At 46.3% G+C, this 19346-nt stretch overlaps 1 protein-coding gene across 1 annotated transcript in view; it reads left to right on the forward strand.

The window, feature by feature from the left end:
- The window catches only part of LTN1 (listerin E3 ubiquitin protein ligase 1), a 1629727-nt gene that overhangs the window by 1422606 nt on the left and 187775 nt on the right, over positions 1–19346 (forward strand). The window contains exon 24 of the mRNA XM_069636371.1: positions 18540–18614. Within this exon, the coding sequence (XP_069492472.1) occupies positions 18540–18614 (75 nt within the window). The remainder of the gene's footprint in view (positions 1–18539; positions 18615–19346) is intronic.

The following is a 19346-nucleotide window of genomic DNA, read 5'->3' on the forward strand; positions in this document are numbered from 1 at the left end:
ATGACACGTTTTCACTACAACCAATCACAAAGAGCTACACAAATAGAACAATAACAACAACCAATTACAAACAATGAAATTCACACATCTGCTTTTTCCCCACCCAGCCTCTTTCATAGCTGCGACTATTTGATGCAGCTATAGACCTTGCTTTGTATCCGCGGCTACATGTACATTTTTCTGCAAGCCCAAAATCAAACTAAATTGGCCTTCAAACCAAACAAGTGATCAACTAAGTACATAAAATAACACAACCAATTAAAATTCTATACTGTATAATCCACATAAAAATATGATTATTGCACAGAATGTTTTTTTTTTATAGACGTGGCTTTCAATATAGCCACGGTTCCAGCCACAACTAATAAAACGCTGAATAGTATTGATGCGCCTACACATGCTTTTTAATGGACTTGGCTACAAATATACATCTCATTTGCCATAATATAGTCACGGCTGCAAAACGGTGCCACATTTATCCGCGGGTAGGGCTGCTGCACACAGAGTGGCCGCTCATGGCCGCGGATAAGCACACCACTACCATCAACAAATAAAAAACTTCAAAACACACACATCAAACACACCCTGCTCATACAAACTATTAGACAATTCAAACTAGGAATAATTTGCATGGAAACATGGCTGGTTTGAAAACTGTGTGACTAATTGGAGACAGATGGCTGTTTTGGTTGCTGGCTTATTGTGAGAAACTAAATATTAACATGGACCTAGGTTTGAGAGATTTTACAATTATTTGGTTTGGATTGTGGGGAATGTGTTGGTTCCAAGTGCTTCCAAAATTGTTAAGTCTGAGAAGTACAGGGCAGCCAGACGTCATACTAATTCATTGTGGAGGCAATGATTTGGGGAATGTACGAGGCCTGTGTCTTACTTTAATATTGAAACAAGACATGGGAAAACAAATGCAACTATTTCCTCACACCATCTTTATCTTTTCCAATCTGACTCAGAGGCAAAAATTGAGATGGACTACCAGATTTAATGGTAAAATTAAGAAATCCCAGAGAAATGTTAATAAAGCAGTTTCATCATTCATGAGAGACCACAACCAATTATAGATTTCGAACAACAACTTACATTTCTAGATGGCAAATTTCTATAGACATGACAGAGTACACCTTACTGATGGAGATAATGCGGTGTTCCTTCAAAACATCAAAACTGTACTCCAGATGTGCTCAAATACTACAATCAATGTACCCCAAAACAGTCCTTTTAAGGCCTATAAATACACAAATATAAAATAAACAAAACCAAGTTTTTTTTATTATACCTGCGTTTAGAAGTTCGTTGACTTTTATCGTAACCGCGGTTACAAAAATTGGTTAAAGGGGGGCTCACTTTAGGTTTTATACTACAATATGTAAAGTAGCTAAAAATAAAGAAAGAAGAGAATAATACGTAATAGTAAACTGGGTAGGCAAACATTTCTCAACCACACAATATAATACCGTAAGTGAGAACACACAACCTAAAATACATTGTATGGGGCATCTAAAACTAGGCCCGGCACCGGCCGAAGAGAAATATCTACCCCCACTCGCTGCTTGTTGAAATGTCTGATGCTCCTTTTTATAGTAATTTTGTCAAACCATTTTCTTCTCTTTTTCTCCAAAGTCTCACATATATTATTAGACAAGAGTCTAAAAATACACAGCCAAAATAAGACTCCCAAATACCTACCAGGTCACTGACCATGACCTTTCACTGACTATAGGCAGTGATTTTTCACCCCCCCAACATCACTATTCCTATAAAAATAACTTAAAAAAAATAAATCACACTGACCCCAAAATATGTAGCCGCGGGCACTGAACTACTCCTACCCGGATATCTGTAGTCCTTGTAGCCTCATCTATAGCAGTGAATAGCGGCACAACGGATGCCCAGGCCCTCACCAAGTGCTCCCCTCATCCATGCCTGCTCCCCCCCAAATCCCAGATGGCCTCCTCACCTCCCCTCTCGCTTGCCCCCCCACCCCACCCCACCCCAGACGCTGTTTCTTTGATGCAGTTTGCTTTCAGATGTTGGCTATTCGCAGCTATATCCGAGGCTACAGAAAGCTTTGTGTTGCAAACTCGGTCCCTGGACCCCCTCAACTCCCAAATTTCACTTGGTGCCCTCTAGCCCCCCCCACCCACTTCTAACCTGATGGCATTTGCATGTTTTTTGACCTGCAAATAGCTTTTTCGTGCATTTCATTTTCCCATTTTCTTGACTATAGCCACGGATATTGCTCCTATCGAGAGAAAATCAAGATGGTGGTGGTTTCAATGCTTAAAACCACAGGTTTCGAGTAAATCCCTGAGAAATGTCTATTCGTGGGAAAGGGCACCCCCTACTGCACGGAATAACACCAAACTATGCATGGATCATGGGTCAACGCTTCATGCCCAAGTTGTTTGGGACCTGGTCCAAATCCGTCCAGAGGTTTGGGCTGTGCGCTTTGGCAAACATTGACCTTTTGTCTATGGGAAAATGAATAGGAAGTAGGCCACACTTTTGGACGCTTAATAACCTTCTAATATTTTAACAAATCTTTATGGAACTTTGCAGTCTTGCGTGGCCCGAGGGTTTTTAATCACTCTTGCAATTTCGTTTAAATCCGTTATTCCAATCAAAGGATCTTAACAATAGAATTTTGAGGGGTTCCTATGGGAGTCCGACTCACCTGAACTATGGGGCGGCTATCGCCGCCCTATAATATCAGTAGCATATGTTTAGTGTTTTTGTATTGATAATAGCTGTCTTAAGGCCCAGATAAATAAATGTATTTTTATACATTTTGACAAATCTGTGTTATTGAGGGTGCTCTTTATGTGCTTACCTGAACCCTTCAACAACCTCAGTCTCTTAATTCTAAGCCTTACTACACCAGAATAGGGTGTCTTCTCAGAATCTGTCCCCAGGGTTGATTCTGAAAATCAATCTCAACAGCTATCCTGCCTGTTATTTGCTTATTCAATTAAATTCATATGAAGTTGTCATGATCTCTGCTTCCAAAAGGTCAGGGTTTTCCCAACTCCCTTGGAAGCAGATCCATAACCCAGGTTCCGAGTGCCAACCAGTCCCAATTGGGACCTTTTGGACCCAGTCCTGGCGCCAGTGGCACCAGGCTCATAAATATGCCCAGTCCCAGCGCTGGAAGCGCCGGGCTCATAATGCTTGGGTGGACTTACCTGCAGCAGACCATGCTGCTTACTTGCCTGCCAGTTGAGCCTCTGATCCCCTTCTGTTTGGAACTACTTTTCCTGTTGGGTGGGGCTGGAGCCACTCCCTAGATTCAGAACACTGGAACTCTTCTGGAAAGCAGGAACTCTTTTCTTACCTAGGCGTGGCTGTGGAAGGAGACACCGAAGCACTACAGGAGGCTATTTAAACCACACCCGGTGGATGAATCTTGCTTTGCGTTATTCTGCAACCTCTGCAGCAGAACGCTCATCGTGTCTTCTGCATCCGGTCCTGGGCCTAAGGAAAAAGGCTTACCATCCTGAATCCAGTCTTCAGCAACACCTATAAAGACAAGAAAGAACAGGTTAGCATTCCGGCATCTGAAAGGCAAAGGCTTACCATCCTGAATCCAGTCTTCAGCAACACCTATAAAGACAAGGAAGAACAGGTTAGCATTCCGGCATCTGAAAGGCAAAGGCTTACCTACTCTTTGTGCGCTCCGGAGGTCTTCACACTGCATTCCGGCATCTGAAAGACAAAAGCTTACCAACTCTTCGCACGCTCCGGAGGCCTTCGGCGCTGCATCCCGCATCTGAAAGACAAAACAAGGTGCGTTTAAGACATTGGGGAACTTTAATACTCACGTCCCATTACTCCTTTCCACATCTAATCCAGTGGGTATTCCGGCACCCTGCAGCCGCTCCGAACTCGTACCTGCAAAATAAAAAGACAGTTAGAGCGCATCGTGAAGCAGGCAACAGGTGCTTACTTACGTGCTTCCAGGCGCTTCTATTCATCACACGGGCGCCATCTTCAACTCACTTCAGCCCGTCATCCGCCATCGCCGGAACCCTGCAAAACAAGAGAAGAGACATCATTACTAAAGACTTTACAGACATTTGAATGACTCGAAACTTACCGTTCGTGCAGTAAACGACGGACAGCAGTCCTCTGAAGTCAAGAGGCCTGCGCTACCTATCCAGTGAAGAAACTGGTTACAGCACCCTGCCCCGAGGCAGATGGAGAGCTCGGCATTCACTTACCTAAGGTGAGAGCGTTAACCTTTGGGGGTCTACAGGAGAGGAGAAGAGGAAAGAGATAGGGACACCCCAATAACCCCAGTTCATTAACCCCTTATTTTCTATCTGCAGACATCTTACTCTACACGTCAGGCATACAGTGCACAGAGGTCCAGCCCAAAGAGCCAACCGGGTGCTACACATCACCTTTGAAGATACGGTAGTCGCCCAGTCAAGACCGGCGCCTCTGCGAGAATCAGGTGAGCGTTACAGAACGCAAAGCCTACCGCAAAACTCTCGCCCAGGCGCTATGGAAACCTCGGATACTGACCCCCTAGCCCGGTTACTTGGGGAACTAAGGGCAGAAGTGCATGCAGCTCGTCAGGAAACGAATGCTCTAAGAAGGGAACTAATTATTTCCAAGGAGAGAACAGACAATCTTGCTAGACAAGTGCTACAGTCACAAGCCGGACAGACCCCGTTACCCGCATCAGGGGCAAACTTCCTTCAACCTCCTCTATGAATCCAGTGCAGATCAACCTACCTGGGAATGTACCTCTGGCTCCGCCCGAACGATTTTCTGGTGACCCAAAGAGGTTTGCAGTATTTATCAATCAGTGCCGGTTGCACTTCTTATGCCGGCCAGCAGCCTTTCCAACTGATCAAGCAAAAGTAGCTTTTGTACTTTCGTACCTTAGTGGCAATGCGGCAGACTGGTCGATCCCTCTAGTTAATCAAGATGATTCGGTTCTCCATGATTTTCAAGCCTTTCAGCTTAGTATGGAAAAACTGTTCGCAAGACATTCACAGGGGCAGGCCTTGGACAATGAGCTTCTTTCGTTGCGACAGGGTAATCAAGACCTTTTGGCTTATATTGCATCTTTCAATAGACTAATAGTGGAAACTCAATGGCATGAGGACAAAAGGATTACGCTGTTTTATAGAGGTCTACGTGGAGAGCTCAAAGACGTTTTAGCCCAAGTAGTGAATACCCCACAAGACTGTTCGGATTATATAGACTTGGTCGTTCAAATAGATCACAGGCTGCAGAACAGGAAGGCCGATCGTTCCAAGTTTGATGCTCGAGTATTTTCCAAACCGCCAACTCCTTCCAAAGGAGTAGACTCCGGGGAACCCATGCAAATAGGGGGTCTGAAAGGTCCTCTAACACAAAGGGAGCGGGAAAGGAGGAAACAGTTGCAATTATGCCTATATTGCGGAAACTCAGGACACTTTCTTCGAGACTGTCCGGTGAAACCTGCCAAGAAGGCAGTAGGAGCTGCAGTTACCAAAGTTACAAACTCTGAGCAGGGAAACGACCTCGCCCGACAAGAATAGAGGTCCTCTTGCCGAGCGTGAAAACCAGTTCCGTGACCTCGCATTTCGTGATACCGATGGTCCTCATTAGCCCTGATAATCCGGATCGATTACATGCAATTGAAGCTTACGTCGACAGCGGTGCCATCGGCAATTATGTGGATCATGAAATGGTTTTGAGGATGAATCTAACTCTTTGTCCCAAGGCTGTAAAGGACGTCATTACTACGGTGGATGGTACGGAGATAGCCTCCGGGCCAGTAACGCATACCACTCAAGAGGTGACGCTAGTAAGTCAAGATGGACACCATGAGAAGATCGTGTTCGATGTGATCAAGGCCCCTCAGTTTCAGATTATTCTAGGAATACCTTGGTTAGAGAAACACAATCCTCTGATCGATTGGCGAGCAAGAACGGTCCAGTTTCCAGAATGTGTCTCTACTTGTCACCCTCCACCTGGTGTTGCACTGGCCGCAATTTCTTCAGAGACTCCCCAGTTACCTCCCGAATACCTAGAATACCAAGATGTTTTCCGGAAGGATCAGGCTAACTCTCTACCTCCTCATAGGTCTTATGACTGCCAGATAGACCTGATACCTGGATCTACTCCTCCTTGTAGTAGAATTTATGCCCTCACCGAGCCTGAGAACCTTCACCTTCGACAATACCTGGATCAATACCTGGCAAATGGGTTTATTCGTCCTTCCAAGTCCCCTGCTTCTTCAGCTTTGTTCTTCGTTCCAAAAAAGGAAGGAGACCTTAGAACTTGTATCGATTATCGCTCCCTGAACCAGATCACCGTTAAGAATAGATATCCGTTACCTTTGATCCCTGAACTCCTGGACCAAGTCAGAAAAGCATGCATATATACAAAGCTGGATCTTAGAGGAGCTTACCACTTGGTACGAGTAAAAGAGGGCGATGAATGGAAAACGGCCTTCCGCACCAAGTATGGGCTATTTGAATATCAGGTCATGCCCTTCGGACTTTGCAATGCCCCGGCCGCCTTTCAATATTTTATGAACGATGTCCTCAGAGAGCTCATAGATGTATGTGTTGTTGTTTACATTGACGACTTCCTCGTTTATTCTTCATCGGAATCTGAACATCGGAAACACGTGAAAATGGTCCTCGAAAGATTGCGTCAACACAAACTTTTCGCTAAGTTGGAAAAATGTGTTTTCAGCGTGACTGAAGTTGAATTCTTGTGATTCATATTATCACCTGGCGGAGTGCGTATGGATTCAAAGAAGGTCGATGCAGTTCTCAAATGGCCATCACCATCCTCCGTAAAAGGTGTGCAAAGCATGTTAGGCTTCGCTAACTTTTACCGCAGGTTTATCCCCGAATTCTCTCGAATAGTCCAGCCCATCACTGCCTTGTTAAAGAAAAACAAACGTTTTGAATGGTCTACCGAGGCGGAACAAGCTTTCCAGGATTTGAAGACTAAATTTATCTCTGCACCAATCTTAAAACACCCTCGCCCCGAACTCCCCTACATCGTGGAAACTGATGCTTCAAGCCTTGCCATGGGGGCAGTTCTATCACAAAAGGACCCGGTAACCAATCAGTTGCATTCCGTGGCATTTTGGTCCCGCAAATTCTCGCCTCCTGAAATCAATTACACGATTACTGACAAGGAACTTCTGGCTATCAAGTCTGCCTTTAAGGCTTGGCGGCATTATCTGCTGGGGGCCCGACACACCGTTACTGTGATTACGGATCACCGAAACCTGCAATATTTGAAAACCGCAAAAGCCCAATCCTCTAGACAACTCCGTTGGGCATAATTCTTTGCCGAGTTTGACTTCATAATCACCTATCGACCTTGTACAAAGAACGGTAAAGCTGATGCCCTTTCTCGGATGGGAGTGGAAGAACACTTGATCAACCCTAAACCTGTACCAATCATTCCCGAACAAAGAATTCTGGGTGTAATCGCCACCGAATCCATAGAGGAAGTTAAGGATAAAGCCAGGCAACTTGTAACTCCAGCAGACATACAGAATTGGCATCTGCAGGGAAAGGACTTTGCAGTAAAGGACAACTTATTGTATTTCCAAGAACGATTATAACTACCCAGCACAGATTTACAGAAAAAAGTAATCTCTTGTTATCACGACTCTTTAATCGAAGGTCATCCCGGTATGGCCAAGAACTCAGAAAAGATCAAGCGCTACTTCTGGTGGCCGTCTTGGAAGAAAGATATCAGAGACTTTATAATGTCCTGTGGAGTATGCGCCCAAAACAAGAGTCAAAAGGAAAGACCAGCAGGCCTCTTACGCCCTATTGACATCCCACCTCGCCCTTGGCATACGCTTTCTATGGACTTCATCACCGATCTACCTCCATGCTCCGGATACAATACGATTCTAGTAATCGTGGACTTATTCTCCAAGATGGCGCATTTCATTCCGCTCAAAGGCTTGCCAACAGCAGCAACTCTGGCCCGAGAATTTCTCGAAAACATCGTCCGACTGCACGGTTTTCCTTCGGTTCTAATTTCGGATCGAGGTAGTCAATTTATTTCTCATTTTTGGCAAAGTTGCTGTCGGTCGGCTCAAATTGATGTGAGACTATCGACCAGTCACCACCCTCAGACCGACGGACAAACCGAGAGGACCAATCAAACTCTGGAACAGTATTTACGCTGCATGCTGCAACAAACTGAAAAAACTTGGAAAGATATCCTTTGGATAGCCGAATATGCCTACAATAACTCTGTCCATTCGGGAACTGGGAAAACCCCGTTTTTTCTTTTGTACGGCAGTCGCCCTCGAACCTCGGAGTTGGATCCCCTCCAAGATCTTGAAACACCAGCAGTAGACTACCTGCATTCTACAATCACCCAAGCCTTTAAGGAAGCTGTTTCTCACCTTCAAAGGGCTAAAGAACAATACAAGAAAGGAGCAGATCAACATCGGAAGGAAGCCCCTCACTATCAAGTAGGGGATCAAGTCTGGTTATCCACCAAATATCTATCTCTAAAAGGGCCACGCACATTCAACCCAAGATACCTTGGTCCCTATTCCATCACTACCCTAGTAAACCCAGTAGCGGTCAAGTTGGACTTGCCCCCGCACATGAAGATACATCCGGTCTTCCACGTCTCTCTATTAAAACCCGTGCAACCTCAAACCCGACTAACCAAATCTCCAAAACCTATCCTAGTTGATGGAGAACTCGAGTTTGAAGTCAAAAGCATTCTGGACTCCAAGATCTCCAAATCTAAACTATTCTACCTAATTGACTGGAAAGGCTACGGCCCCCAAGAGAGATCCTGGGAACCTGCTGAATATGTCCACGCTCCTCGCTTAATCAAAAGATTTCACCGAACATTTCCTGACAAGCCAAAACCCCCGGAGAAGCCCGGTTTGGGAGGGGCCTTGAGGGGGGGTACTGTCATGATCTCTGCTTCCAAAAGGTCAGGGTTTTCCCAACTCCCTTGGAAGCAGATCCATAACCCAGGTTCCGAGTGCCAACCAGTCCCAATTGGGACCTTTTGGACCCAGTCCTGGCGCCAGTGGCACCAGGCTCATAAATATGCCCAGTCCCAGCGCTGGAAGCGCCGGGCTCATAATGCTTGGGTGGACTTACCTGCAGCAGACCATGCTGCTTACTTGCCTGCCAGTTGAGCCTCTGATCCCCTTCTGTTTGGAACTACTTTTCCTGTTGTGTGGGGCTGGAGCCACTCCCTAGATTCAGAACACTGGAACTCTTCTGGAAAGCAGGAACTCTTTTCTTACCTAGGCGTGACTGTGGAAGGAGACACAGTGAAGCACTACAGGAGGCTATTTAAACCACACCCGGTGGATGAATCTTGCTTTGCGTTATTCTGCAACCTCTGCAGCAGAACGCTCATCGTGTCTTCTGCATCCGGTCCTGGGCCTAAGGAAAAAGGCTTACCATCCTGAATCCAGTCTTCAGCAACACCCATAAAGACAAGAAAGAACAGGTTAGCATTCCGGCATCTGAAAGGCAAAGGCTTACCATCCTGAATCCAGTCTTCAGCAACACCTATAAAGACAAGGAAGAACAGGTTAGCATTCCGGCATCTGAAAGGCAAAGGCTTACCTACTCTTTGTGCGCTCCGGAGGTCTTCACACTGCATTCCGGCATCTGAAAGACAAAAGCTTACCAACTCTTTGCACGCTCCGGAGGCCTTCGGCGCTGCATCCCGCATCTGAAAGACAAAACAAGGTGCGTTTAAGACATTGGGGAACTTTAATACTCACGTGCCATTACTCCTTTCCACATCTAATCCAGTGGGTATTCCGGCACCCTGCAGCTGCTCCGAACTCGTACCTGCAAAATAAAAAGACAGTTAGAGCGCATCGTGAAGCAGGCAACAAGCGCTTACTTACGTGCTTCCAGGCGCTTCTATTCATCACACGGGCTCCATCTTCAACTCACTTCAGCCCGTCATCCGCCATCGCCGGAACCCTGCAAAACAAGAGACATCATTACTAAAGACTTTACAGACATTTGAATGACTCGAAACTTACCGTTCGTGCAGTAAACGACGGACAGCAGTCCTCTGAAGTCAAGAGGCCTGCGCTACCTATCCAGTGAAGAAACTGGTTACAGCACCCTGCCCCGAGGCAGATGGAGAGCTCGGCATTCACTTACCTAAGGTGAGAGCGTTAACCTTTGGGGGTCTACAGGAGAGGAGAAGAGGTAAGAGATAGGGACACCCCAATAACCCCAGTTCATTAACCCCTTATTTTCTATCTGCAGACATCTTACTCTACACGTCAGGCATACAGTGCACAGAGGTCCAGCCCAAAGAGCCAACCGGGTGCTACACATCACCTTTGAAGATACGGTAGTCGCCCAGTCAAGACCGGCGCCTCTGCGAGAATCAGGTGAGCGTTACAGAAGTATGATTTTCCTCATGCTAAGCATGTGCTGTGGACCCTGCCATCTAAAACTGACAATCATAAATATTTCCAACAATATGTGAACATTCTAACAAATCTGGTTTCCTGGTTGGGGTATGTACTTTACATCTGCTATGTTTGGTCCGCTTTACCCCATTTTTGAGAGATGTTATCCTTGGCCGAGACTAGACTGGAGCACCCTGTGCAGCTTGTACAAAATATTCAAGTTCATATACAAACACGCCTCTTCATGGGAAGTGCTCTGCATTCACCCCCAGCTCCTACTACTTGTGCTTTTTGCAACTAGGATCCAACAATATTTCAGCCTGAGATTGAGCTCACTGGGACATTGAATAAAAAAACAGCATGTGTGGATTGTGATAGTCATTCTTCTAACACTCTTTTTTCATTCACCACAAAGGCTTTTGGCGACCAGGTAGCCCACTCGTAATGCAATGCGCTTGCTGGAATAGGTATACAGCGTCTTCCCCCGAGTACTCCTATGTGCAACCGGGTTCATCCAATGCACTTGCACTAGAAGAAATTCTTTCAGGCCTAGTATGCTAGTTTTTATGTTAGATCATTCAGAAACTTCAAGGCCTAAGAATGATTACTGTATTTCCCTTGTTCACCTTGAAGTGCTTTGAAGCACTCCACCTGTATCTAAGCACTGTATAAATAAACAATTACAATCCTGTTTCATAAAGTTAAAGCAATACAATGCACAAACCCTAATTTTACGCCAGAAAGCGAGAATGGCAAAGTTCCACAGCTTTGCAACCTTGTGTTCACATTACAAACTTCCTTGAGAGAAGGACCCCTTTTATTTTCTGTACACCCCTCCACGTGAACACTAGAAGCCTGCTTATTCATTCACCCTAGTGCCTCAAGACACCTTACCACTTTCACTTTGCCACTTGTGCCCTGTTATGTCGGCAAAATGTTGAGTCCCTAATGGGATGCTCCCACCACTCTACTTTATTCCGGGACCGAGAACCTAGAAACAGGTAAGGGGAGAGAAGTACTTGGTGTAGGCAAGGTCAAGAGGTAAGCTGTGAGCTACAACCCTGAGACTGGTTTGAGAGATAAGAAGCGAGAAGGGTTCTGTAGCCTTGAGACTGAGTAAATCAAATAAGCAGCAGCATCAGGCTATATTCTTGAGACTTTGTGTTACACTAGATGGGCCAGAATAGGCATACCCACCCCAATATTTTATGTGACCAATCCTTACACTGTTGACGGAGCAGTTCCTTGGAGAGAATCCTGCTTGTTAGACAAAGCCCTAGACCTATAGGCAATCATGTCAACCCCTTCCTATTTGTTGACTGTAGGCAAGGAGTTTGCCAGAATTTATACCCTGATTACAGGCATAGATTTGACATCCTCAGGGTAACCAATATCCCTATTAGATTAGGGACCCCGAACCGATCCTGAACGAGGTAATAATGGTTTTGAAAAGTCCTCTGTGTCAAGAGTGTATTATATCTGTTGCAGAGTATAAGACTGTACTTGGTATTTCATGACTGAACCAAGCAAACACTATATTGAAAATTCACATATCCTAGATAAAGCCATTAAAATCCCTTGTACACCATCTCATTCTCATGGTCAGCTTAATGTCCCTGTTTAGTGCCATCTTTCTGATGCATCCTCAGTGCCCATTTAACAGCCAACATATGCCTGAATAAAGACTCCTAAAGCCTCATAAACACAGGCATGCCCATTATATGACCTGTTTATCCTTACATTCCCAATTAGTCATCATTTGCTAAGTACAACATTGCATGCAACAGTACTAGAATTATGATAGTTTCAGTAATCTATGCTCAAGACCCGTATGCACCTAGGTACTGCCATTATATGCTCAGCACAGCCTCACAATATTGCCTCACATTCCTAGATATTGCCATCATAATTAAAGGTGCTGGCATTGTACCCCTGGCTACAGCCATCATGTCTGAGAGCACCTACCATCTTTTCTGGTACACTCTTCTATGCCCATGCACAAACTTGTATACCATGGCATCGCCTCATTTAAGCTTCAGCTGTTGTGGGGGGCGCTGCTGAGCGGCAACTGACATTGCCGCCTGACTGTGAGGCTCCTGCTCGAACGAAATCCTGTCAGCGACTATCCTGCATTCTACCCGTTCTTACTGAGGTCTGGAGGTGGAGCCCGCCGGCGTGAGTGGTGGGGCGAGCCCATACCGGCTGCGGAAGGTGACTGCATTCTGAAGATCGGATCCTGGGCCCGGGGGTATCAGGTAATAAGATCGCCATATATATGGTCGCCGTAAATAATACCGCCGGGAAAATGTTGTGGCGATATTATTTGGGTGACCATATATATGGGGACAGGGGCAAAAAAAAAAAAGAAAAAAAATGTTTGGGGGTTGCGGGGGGTGTCCCCCGCAAGTTCCATGCAATAATGTCGCCACAAAAAACGGCCATTTTTTGGCGATATTTTTGCATGGCAAGGTATTTGTGGCGACATTATTACATGGAACCGGCCCGGGCTGCAGCATCTGCGCTTTGATCCCTGCCAGAGGCGTCTGTAGGCAGTCAGTGGAGCCTGGCTCTCCTGTCTCAGCGCCGGCCTGTCGGTGTGCTGCGCAATGGCAACCCGGCGTGTGACCATGCTGTAGATCCGTGGCGCGGGGCCTGACATTCCTAGACTGTCTGAAGTGCTCTGAGCAGGGCTGCTGTGGTGTGTTGGTTGGTGTGTTGGTGAGCAGGCCGCTCCTTGGCGGATCGGAGGGCCGGGCTTACATCCTTTCCCTGCTGTGTCGGGCAGCATATCTGGGTCTCCTGGCGACCTCCAGCTACTCGGAGACTGCAGGTAGCGTGGATTGAGTCATAATTCCTTCTTGAGGCCCGGCCCTGTAGCGGTCCACGTTGTGGGCCCCTGTTGTGTTCATTCACCTTATCTGGAGGTGCAGTCTGTGTGGACTTGGTGCTGGTGTCTTATTATTATGTTTACCCCACTACTTTCAAGGATCAGAATTGCATATACACAGTGAGGGAGTGTAGATGAGCCCCATTCAGGCCTTCTTGGTTATTGGAGCCCATATTGATATGGTGCAGTGCCTGATTGAAGGCCCTTATGGTAGGTGCTTGACTGGATTGGAGGATACCTGCTTTTATTTTATTTGGTGGGATGGAGTACAGGCTCCAGACCCCTTTCTGGCACTTGTTGAGTCCTCACGGCCTGCCCTCTTGGAGGAGGATATATCTGTCGAGCCATCTCTAGCATCAGGAATGACAACGGGGGCAGCCAAAAAGCGCGACCCGATGGATTATTTTGCCAGTACCCCTGGCAGAACACGGAGTACTGCACCAGCTGCTGAGTCTGTCTTGGCAGGTGAGACAGTAACGCTTTCCAGGATGTAACCCTTGATGGCGGCAATGCAGTCTGGATTTGCCTCAGTTAACACCAAGCTGGACGATATCGTGGCTAATGTTAGGTCCCTGAAGGCCAGGATGGACAAAGAAATGGCTGCAGCACCGAACCAGAAACAAGAATTGGGCAACTTGAAGATACTTTCCTGTCGCTCAATCAGCTGCTCAAAGGGGTCACAAAAGAGCTCGCTGCAGTAAGAGCGAAGTGTGAAGACCTCGGATCGTGCTCCCACCGGAATAATATTCATATTGTGTGAGTGCCGGAGGTGGCAGTGAAGGGGCCCATGGAGCAAATTGTGGTGGACCTTTTGAAATCTTTATTTGAGGATGTTTATTTCTCAGCACACTTTCTGGTGGAATGCGCACACCGAGCCCTGGTACCTGTTCCCAAGCCTGGCGCGACTATTAAATTATCATGACAGGGACCACATATTGCGTCTGTCTGGAGAGAGGGACTTGCTCCAATTTGAGTCCAGTGTTATTCATGTGTATCTGGACTTCTTGGCTGGGGTCCACGCTGCCAGCCAGCCATATGACCCGGTCAAACGGTTGCTGCAGGAGCAACCGGTCCAGTATGCCATCTTTTTCTCGTCAAGGCTCTATATTCTGCATGGTGACAGGGCACATTTCTTTGAGACCCCAGGAGACGCTATGCAGTACATTGAAGCAGCTATTTCAACCCACACCCCCCCCCACCCGACCCCTCTCATCCTCTGGGGCAGAAGCCTTCACCCAATACTTGATGGTGTATTGGTTTGGTGCTAGGGAATTGTTTGGGGCTGGGGGGTTGTTCTTCTGTGGCTACCTGCCCCCTGGCTTCAGCTGCAATGACGTCCTGTGGTGTCTGTAGGTTTTTCTGCATTGTTTATTGCAGCCCTATTTCGTACACTCTTTGAGGGCGTATGAATGCGTACTGATTTTCTCTCGGGCAGCCCTTGTTTGAAGAGTTGAGTTGCTGTTGGCACTGTTTTCCTTGGAGGCTCAATGTGGGGTGCTGTGGGATGACACTGTCAGGTTTGGGTTGACTGCGGGTGGGGGCGGAGGGATGGATGTTAAAGTTAAAGGTTTGACAGATAGACTGACTAATATATTGTGGTGGCGTGAGAATATTGGTTTGGAGGGATGTGGTAAGGAGCGTGAACATGATGAGTTCTGACATCAACGGGATGGGGAGCCCATCACACTTCTTATGGGTAATGTGAGGGTGGTGAATAACCCGATCAGGGCATGGAAGATATTGGCCTATATTGCTAGACATCGACCTAAGGTGCTTCTGCTTCAAGAGACACATGCTTTGGGGAGCATACATGAGGTGTTTGCCCCGAGATGGGTTAGCCCAAAATATTATACAATTACTCCTCACAGGCTAGGGGCGTCATCACCCTGGTTCACTGCTCTATCCCATTTCAGGTTGTGAGTAGTGTGATTTACCCAATGAGCCGTTATGTGATAGTATGGGGCAAGATGTATGGCAACAAACCTGGTCTTGTTAATACCTATGGCCCTAATATCGAGGACCCAGCCTCCTATAATTCAATATTCGAGATAATTGCCCAAGCTACACATAACCCCCCCTCATCTGGGGTTGGGATTTTAATACCATCCTACATGATGTCCTCGATAGGTCCTCCACAGCTCCCGGTGCAGCTGCGGCTGGTTGATATCTAGCGCTGCCTTCATCCGAATGCTGGAGAGTACACCTATTATTCCACTGTACATGACATGATATGATGTCCGGAATTGATTACTGGTTATTGTCAACTGCTTTGCTTCCTGATGTACGAAGCTGTGAAATTCTACCACGTACGATGTCTGACCATTTCCCTGTTGTACTGTCCATTGCTTTGCACTCACAATGGCGCCCCGCCTCCTGTGGCGTATGTCACCAGCCATATTGCTGGACAATGGGTTGCTAGCCACCCTGCAGGATAAGACTTCTTTAGAATTAATTAGGGTTCTGTGTCCCGGTGTGGGAGACATTTAAGGTCTGGATAAGGGGTGAATTGATATCTGCCTCTGCAATAAACTCTCAGGCTGGGCAGGGCTGAACTCAGCGAGGTTGAGCGGTGCTTGAGGCAGCTGGAAAATGAATATGGGTTGACCAAGGATATAGCACTATTGAGGGTGATTAAGGGGATCCTCTTGAAGTTCCAAGAGCTGGCTGACGACTCAGATGTATGGTTGTGCCTCTGAGGGCCAGGGCATACAGGGAATCGGGAAGACCATTGGCCCAGGCAGTTTAAGTGGAGAGGGAGTTGCAAGCCATTACTGGTATTTGTGGCCCATCTGGGGATGTTGTTGTGCCCAACGATGGGGTAAACAAGGTGTTTAAGGACTATTATGCTAGGTTGTATGCCAACGCAGAGGAGTGTACCGCTACTGCCTTGGAGGAATACTTGGCTGCTGTTGAGCTGCCAGAGCTCACCCAGGAGGGCAGACTGGCCCTTTATAATCCGATAACGATAGAGGAAGTGTGTGAGGCTATGCTGCGTTGGCGTCAGGTAAGGCACCTGGATCGGAAGGACTTGGGGTGGAATTATATAAGGAGTTCAAGCAGAAGTTGGCACCCAGATTGTTGCAGACATTGGAGGAGACACTGGAGGTTGGGGAGTTTCTGCCCTCCCTCCGGGAGGCCATTATAACATGTTTTATTAAAGCCTAATAAACCATCAGCGGACGTGACCTCATATAGGCCTTTGTCATTAATTAATGTAGATGCGAAAATATTCGCCTAGGTACTCTCCTCCCGGTTACTTCAATATATGATGCTCCTTGTGCATCCAGATCAGTCCAGATTTATTCCTGGTAACTCCACTGCGAACCTTATGCGTTTGTTTTGCATCATGTCCCAGGTTAACCAGCAGGCCAGGGCGGCAGCGCCCTCCATGGATGCTGAGAAGCCTTTTGGCTCTGCGTCGTGGAGGTTTCCATTTCAGGTCCTGCAGCGCTATGGTGTTAGGCAATAATTTATTAATTGTGTGTGCTTGCTCTAGTCAAAGTTGGTGGCCAGGGTCCGCACAAACTGCAACATTTCACAGGGGATTCATCTGGGGAGGGGCACTCGGCAGGGGTGTCCACTTTCCCCTTGCTTTTTGCTCTTACTATTGAACCCTTAGCAGTGCGTATTAGAACATTACGTGGGCACAGAGGTATACGTATATCGGGTCCCCTGCAGGTCATCTCGTTCGCTGATGTCACTCCTGTGTATGTCGGGGACCCAGAGATTAACCTGGTCCCCATGGTGGATACTGTCCATGAATTCACTGTATATTCAGGATACAAAATCAATAGAACAAAATCTGAGCTTTTTCCCACTCACCGAAGCTGAGAAGCCTTCGCCAGATCTAATGGGGTTCGAATGGGTTCCTGAACGATACAAATATTTGGGTATAGTCGTCTCCAGGTCACAGAAATCCTTGTATTTGGACAATCATGCTGGATATTTGCAAATACTTTGGGCTAAATTCAGTGTGGGTTAAGCTTACTCTCTCATGCTCCCCAACGTATTGTATTGTTTCTGTAATGTTCTCATATGGCCCGGGTGGGACTTTTTCACCAAATTAAGATCACTTGCGTTGGAATTTAAATGGGGAGGGGGCAGCTAGGATTAGTTGGCAACAACTGGTTGAACCATATGCGCATGGGGGTCTGTGCGCACCAGATTTTGTACTGTATTATCTGGTGACGCAGGCACCCTTTGCCGGATACTTGTACGCTTCTACAGGGGATGCGGTCCATGTGGCATTGGAGCGCTACAGGGCTGCTCCCACAAACTTACAATCAGTAATCTTTAGGGACCGGTACGTAGATTCCTGTACCTTCAATCCTGTGCGCACTATGGTAAATGCATGGGCTAGTATCTATCGAAGGTTGGCTCTTCCGTTTCTTTATAATATAGTACCGCTTTGGAACTATCCAGGTATATACCCACTTGCATTCGACGTGGAAATACGCTGGGTCTGGGGGGTAGAGGAGCATTTGACGATTGGGGAAATGTTTCCTGGTGGCAGATTTGTGTCCGTTTATGAGTTGTGGTCCAGGCTTGGCGATGGTTTCTTAAAATTGTGGCATTACTACCGGATTCAAGCTGCTGCCTGGCAGTTGTGGCCATCCTTTCTGCTTGAAACTGAAACTTATCAATTCATTGAGGTAATTACGGGTGGGGAAGATAATAGGCGCATGGTTCCCAGGCTGTACTGCTTGATGCAGGCTGGACAGGGGTGTCCAAAAAGTGTATTTTACGCCGGTGTAAATCGGCACTTGCCCCTACTTGTCAGGAATGGCTCAAAGACTTGGTGTATACAAGTGAGAGGGAAGAGATATTCATAGCTACGGTAACTGCGGCCAGCTGGCCAAAAGATATTTGGGCCCCATTAAGCCCCATCTGATCCGCGAGGAGAGCCAATCGACGGGGTGATTAAGACAGCCCGCACTGAGTGGTGTATTGGGAACTCAACACCAGGGATGTGGGATGAATGATTGTCAATCGATGCTGGTTAAATATACAGATGTCACCCTTGTTTCAATGCCAATGTATGCACTTTCATTTGGTAATGCCATGCTGTCTGGCTGCTGGTGTTGAAAATAAAGTGTTGTGATTTGCTTCAGCCGTTGTATGCCATGGTACACTTTCAGAACCCCATGTACACCCTAATATGCCCACACACTACTATATTATGCTTGGTGGGGCTTCATATTTAATGTGTAAAACTGAATTCCCTCATTTTTGTCATAGGGTAATGCCAGAGTTGCCACAATATGATGGTGAAGATCTGAAATCCTATGGAGATGAAGAAGAGGAACCTAGCCTGTAAGTAGCTTTTAAAATAAAATGTGTATATGCGTGTCCATTTTCTAAAATAAATAGAGGGTATTCTTGTTTTGTGAATCAACAGTATGTTTTCTTTTTTAGCAATCATTTTTATGTGCTTGATTTCTTGCTACAACTATTGAATTGAGGAGCATACAAAGCTTAACATAGCTTCATTCATCTCAGTGGTATGTTACCCTTCCCTGCCTTGTACAGGTTGATGATAGCAAAATTATTAAACCCAACCTGTTGTTGTTGTTGTATTTGTGAACGCAGCAAAGAAATCCAAACTCTATGGCAAACAGCAGCAGCCAACAGCCAGTTTACTTTCTTCACAGCTTGTTAGGAAGTCATTTATTTTTGCTGCTTACCCTCCATAAACATCAATGGGACACCAACGGTTTGCTATTGTCTGTAACCTGTTCTGACTTTTGGATGAAAGTGGGGCCTTTTTTACTTCACTTGATTTGCTAAGCTCATCTGTTTTGGGGATTTGAGCAGTCCATATGATTATCAGTGTTCTCCATTGTAAAATTCTCTCTTTAGCTTTGCCTTCATACATCCTCACAGTGAAATGCGATAGATAAACGTTGTGTCCCTAAAATATTGTTATTTGTAGCTTTGTGGTTACTTACATGATGGGTTGGTCGCAGCGCATACTTTTCTGGTTTTTTTTTAATATCTCGTGCACTTTATCATTTTACTGCGTAGTGCTAATTAGATTATCATATA

This window comes from Ambystoma mexicanum, chromosome 7p, assembly GCF_040938575.1.
Source record: "Ambystoma mexicanum isolate Mex_15411 chromosome 7p, UKY_AmexF1_1, whole genome shotgun sequence".
NCBI lineage: Eukaryota > Metazoa > Chordata > Amphibia > Caudata > Ambystomatidae > Ambystoma > Ambystoma mexicanum.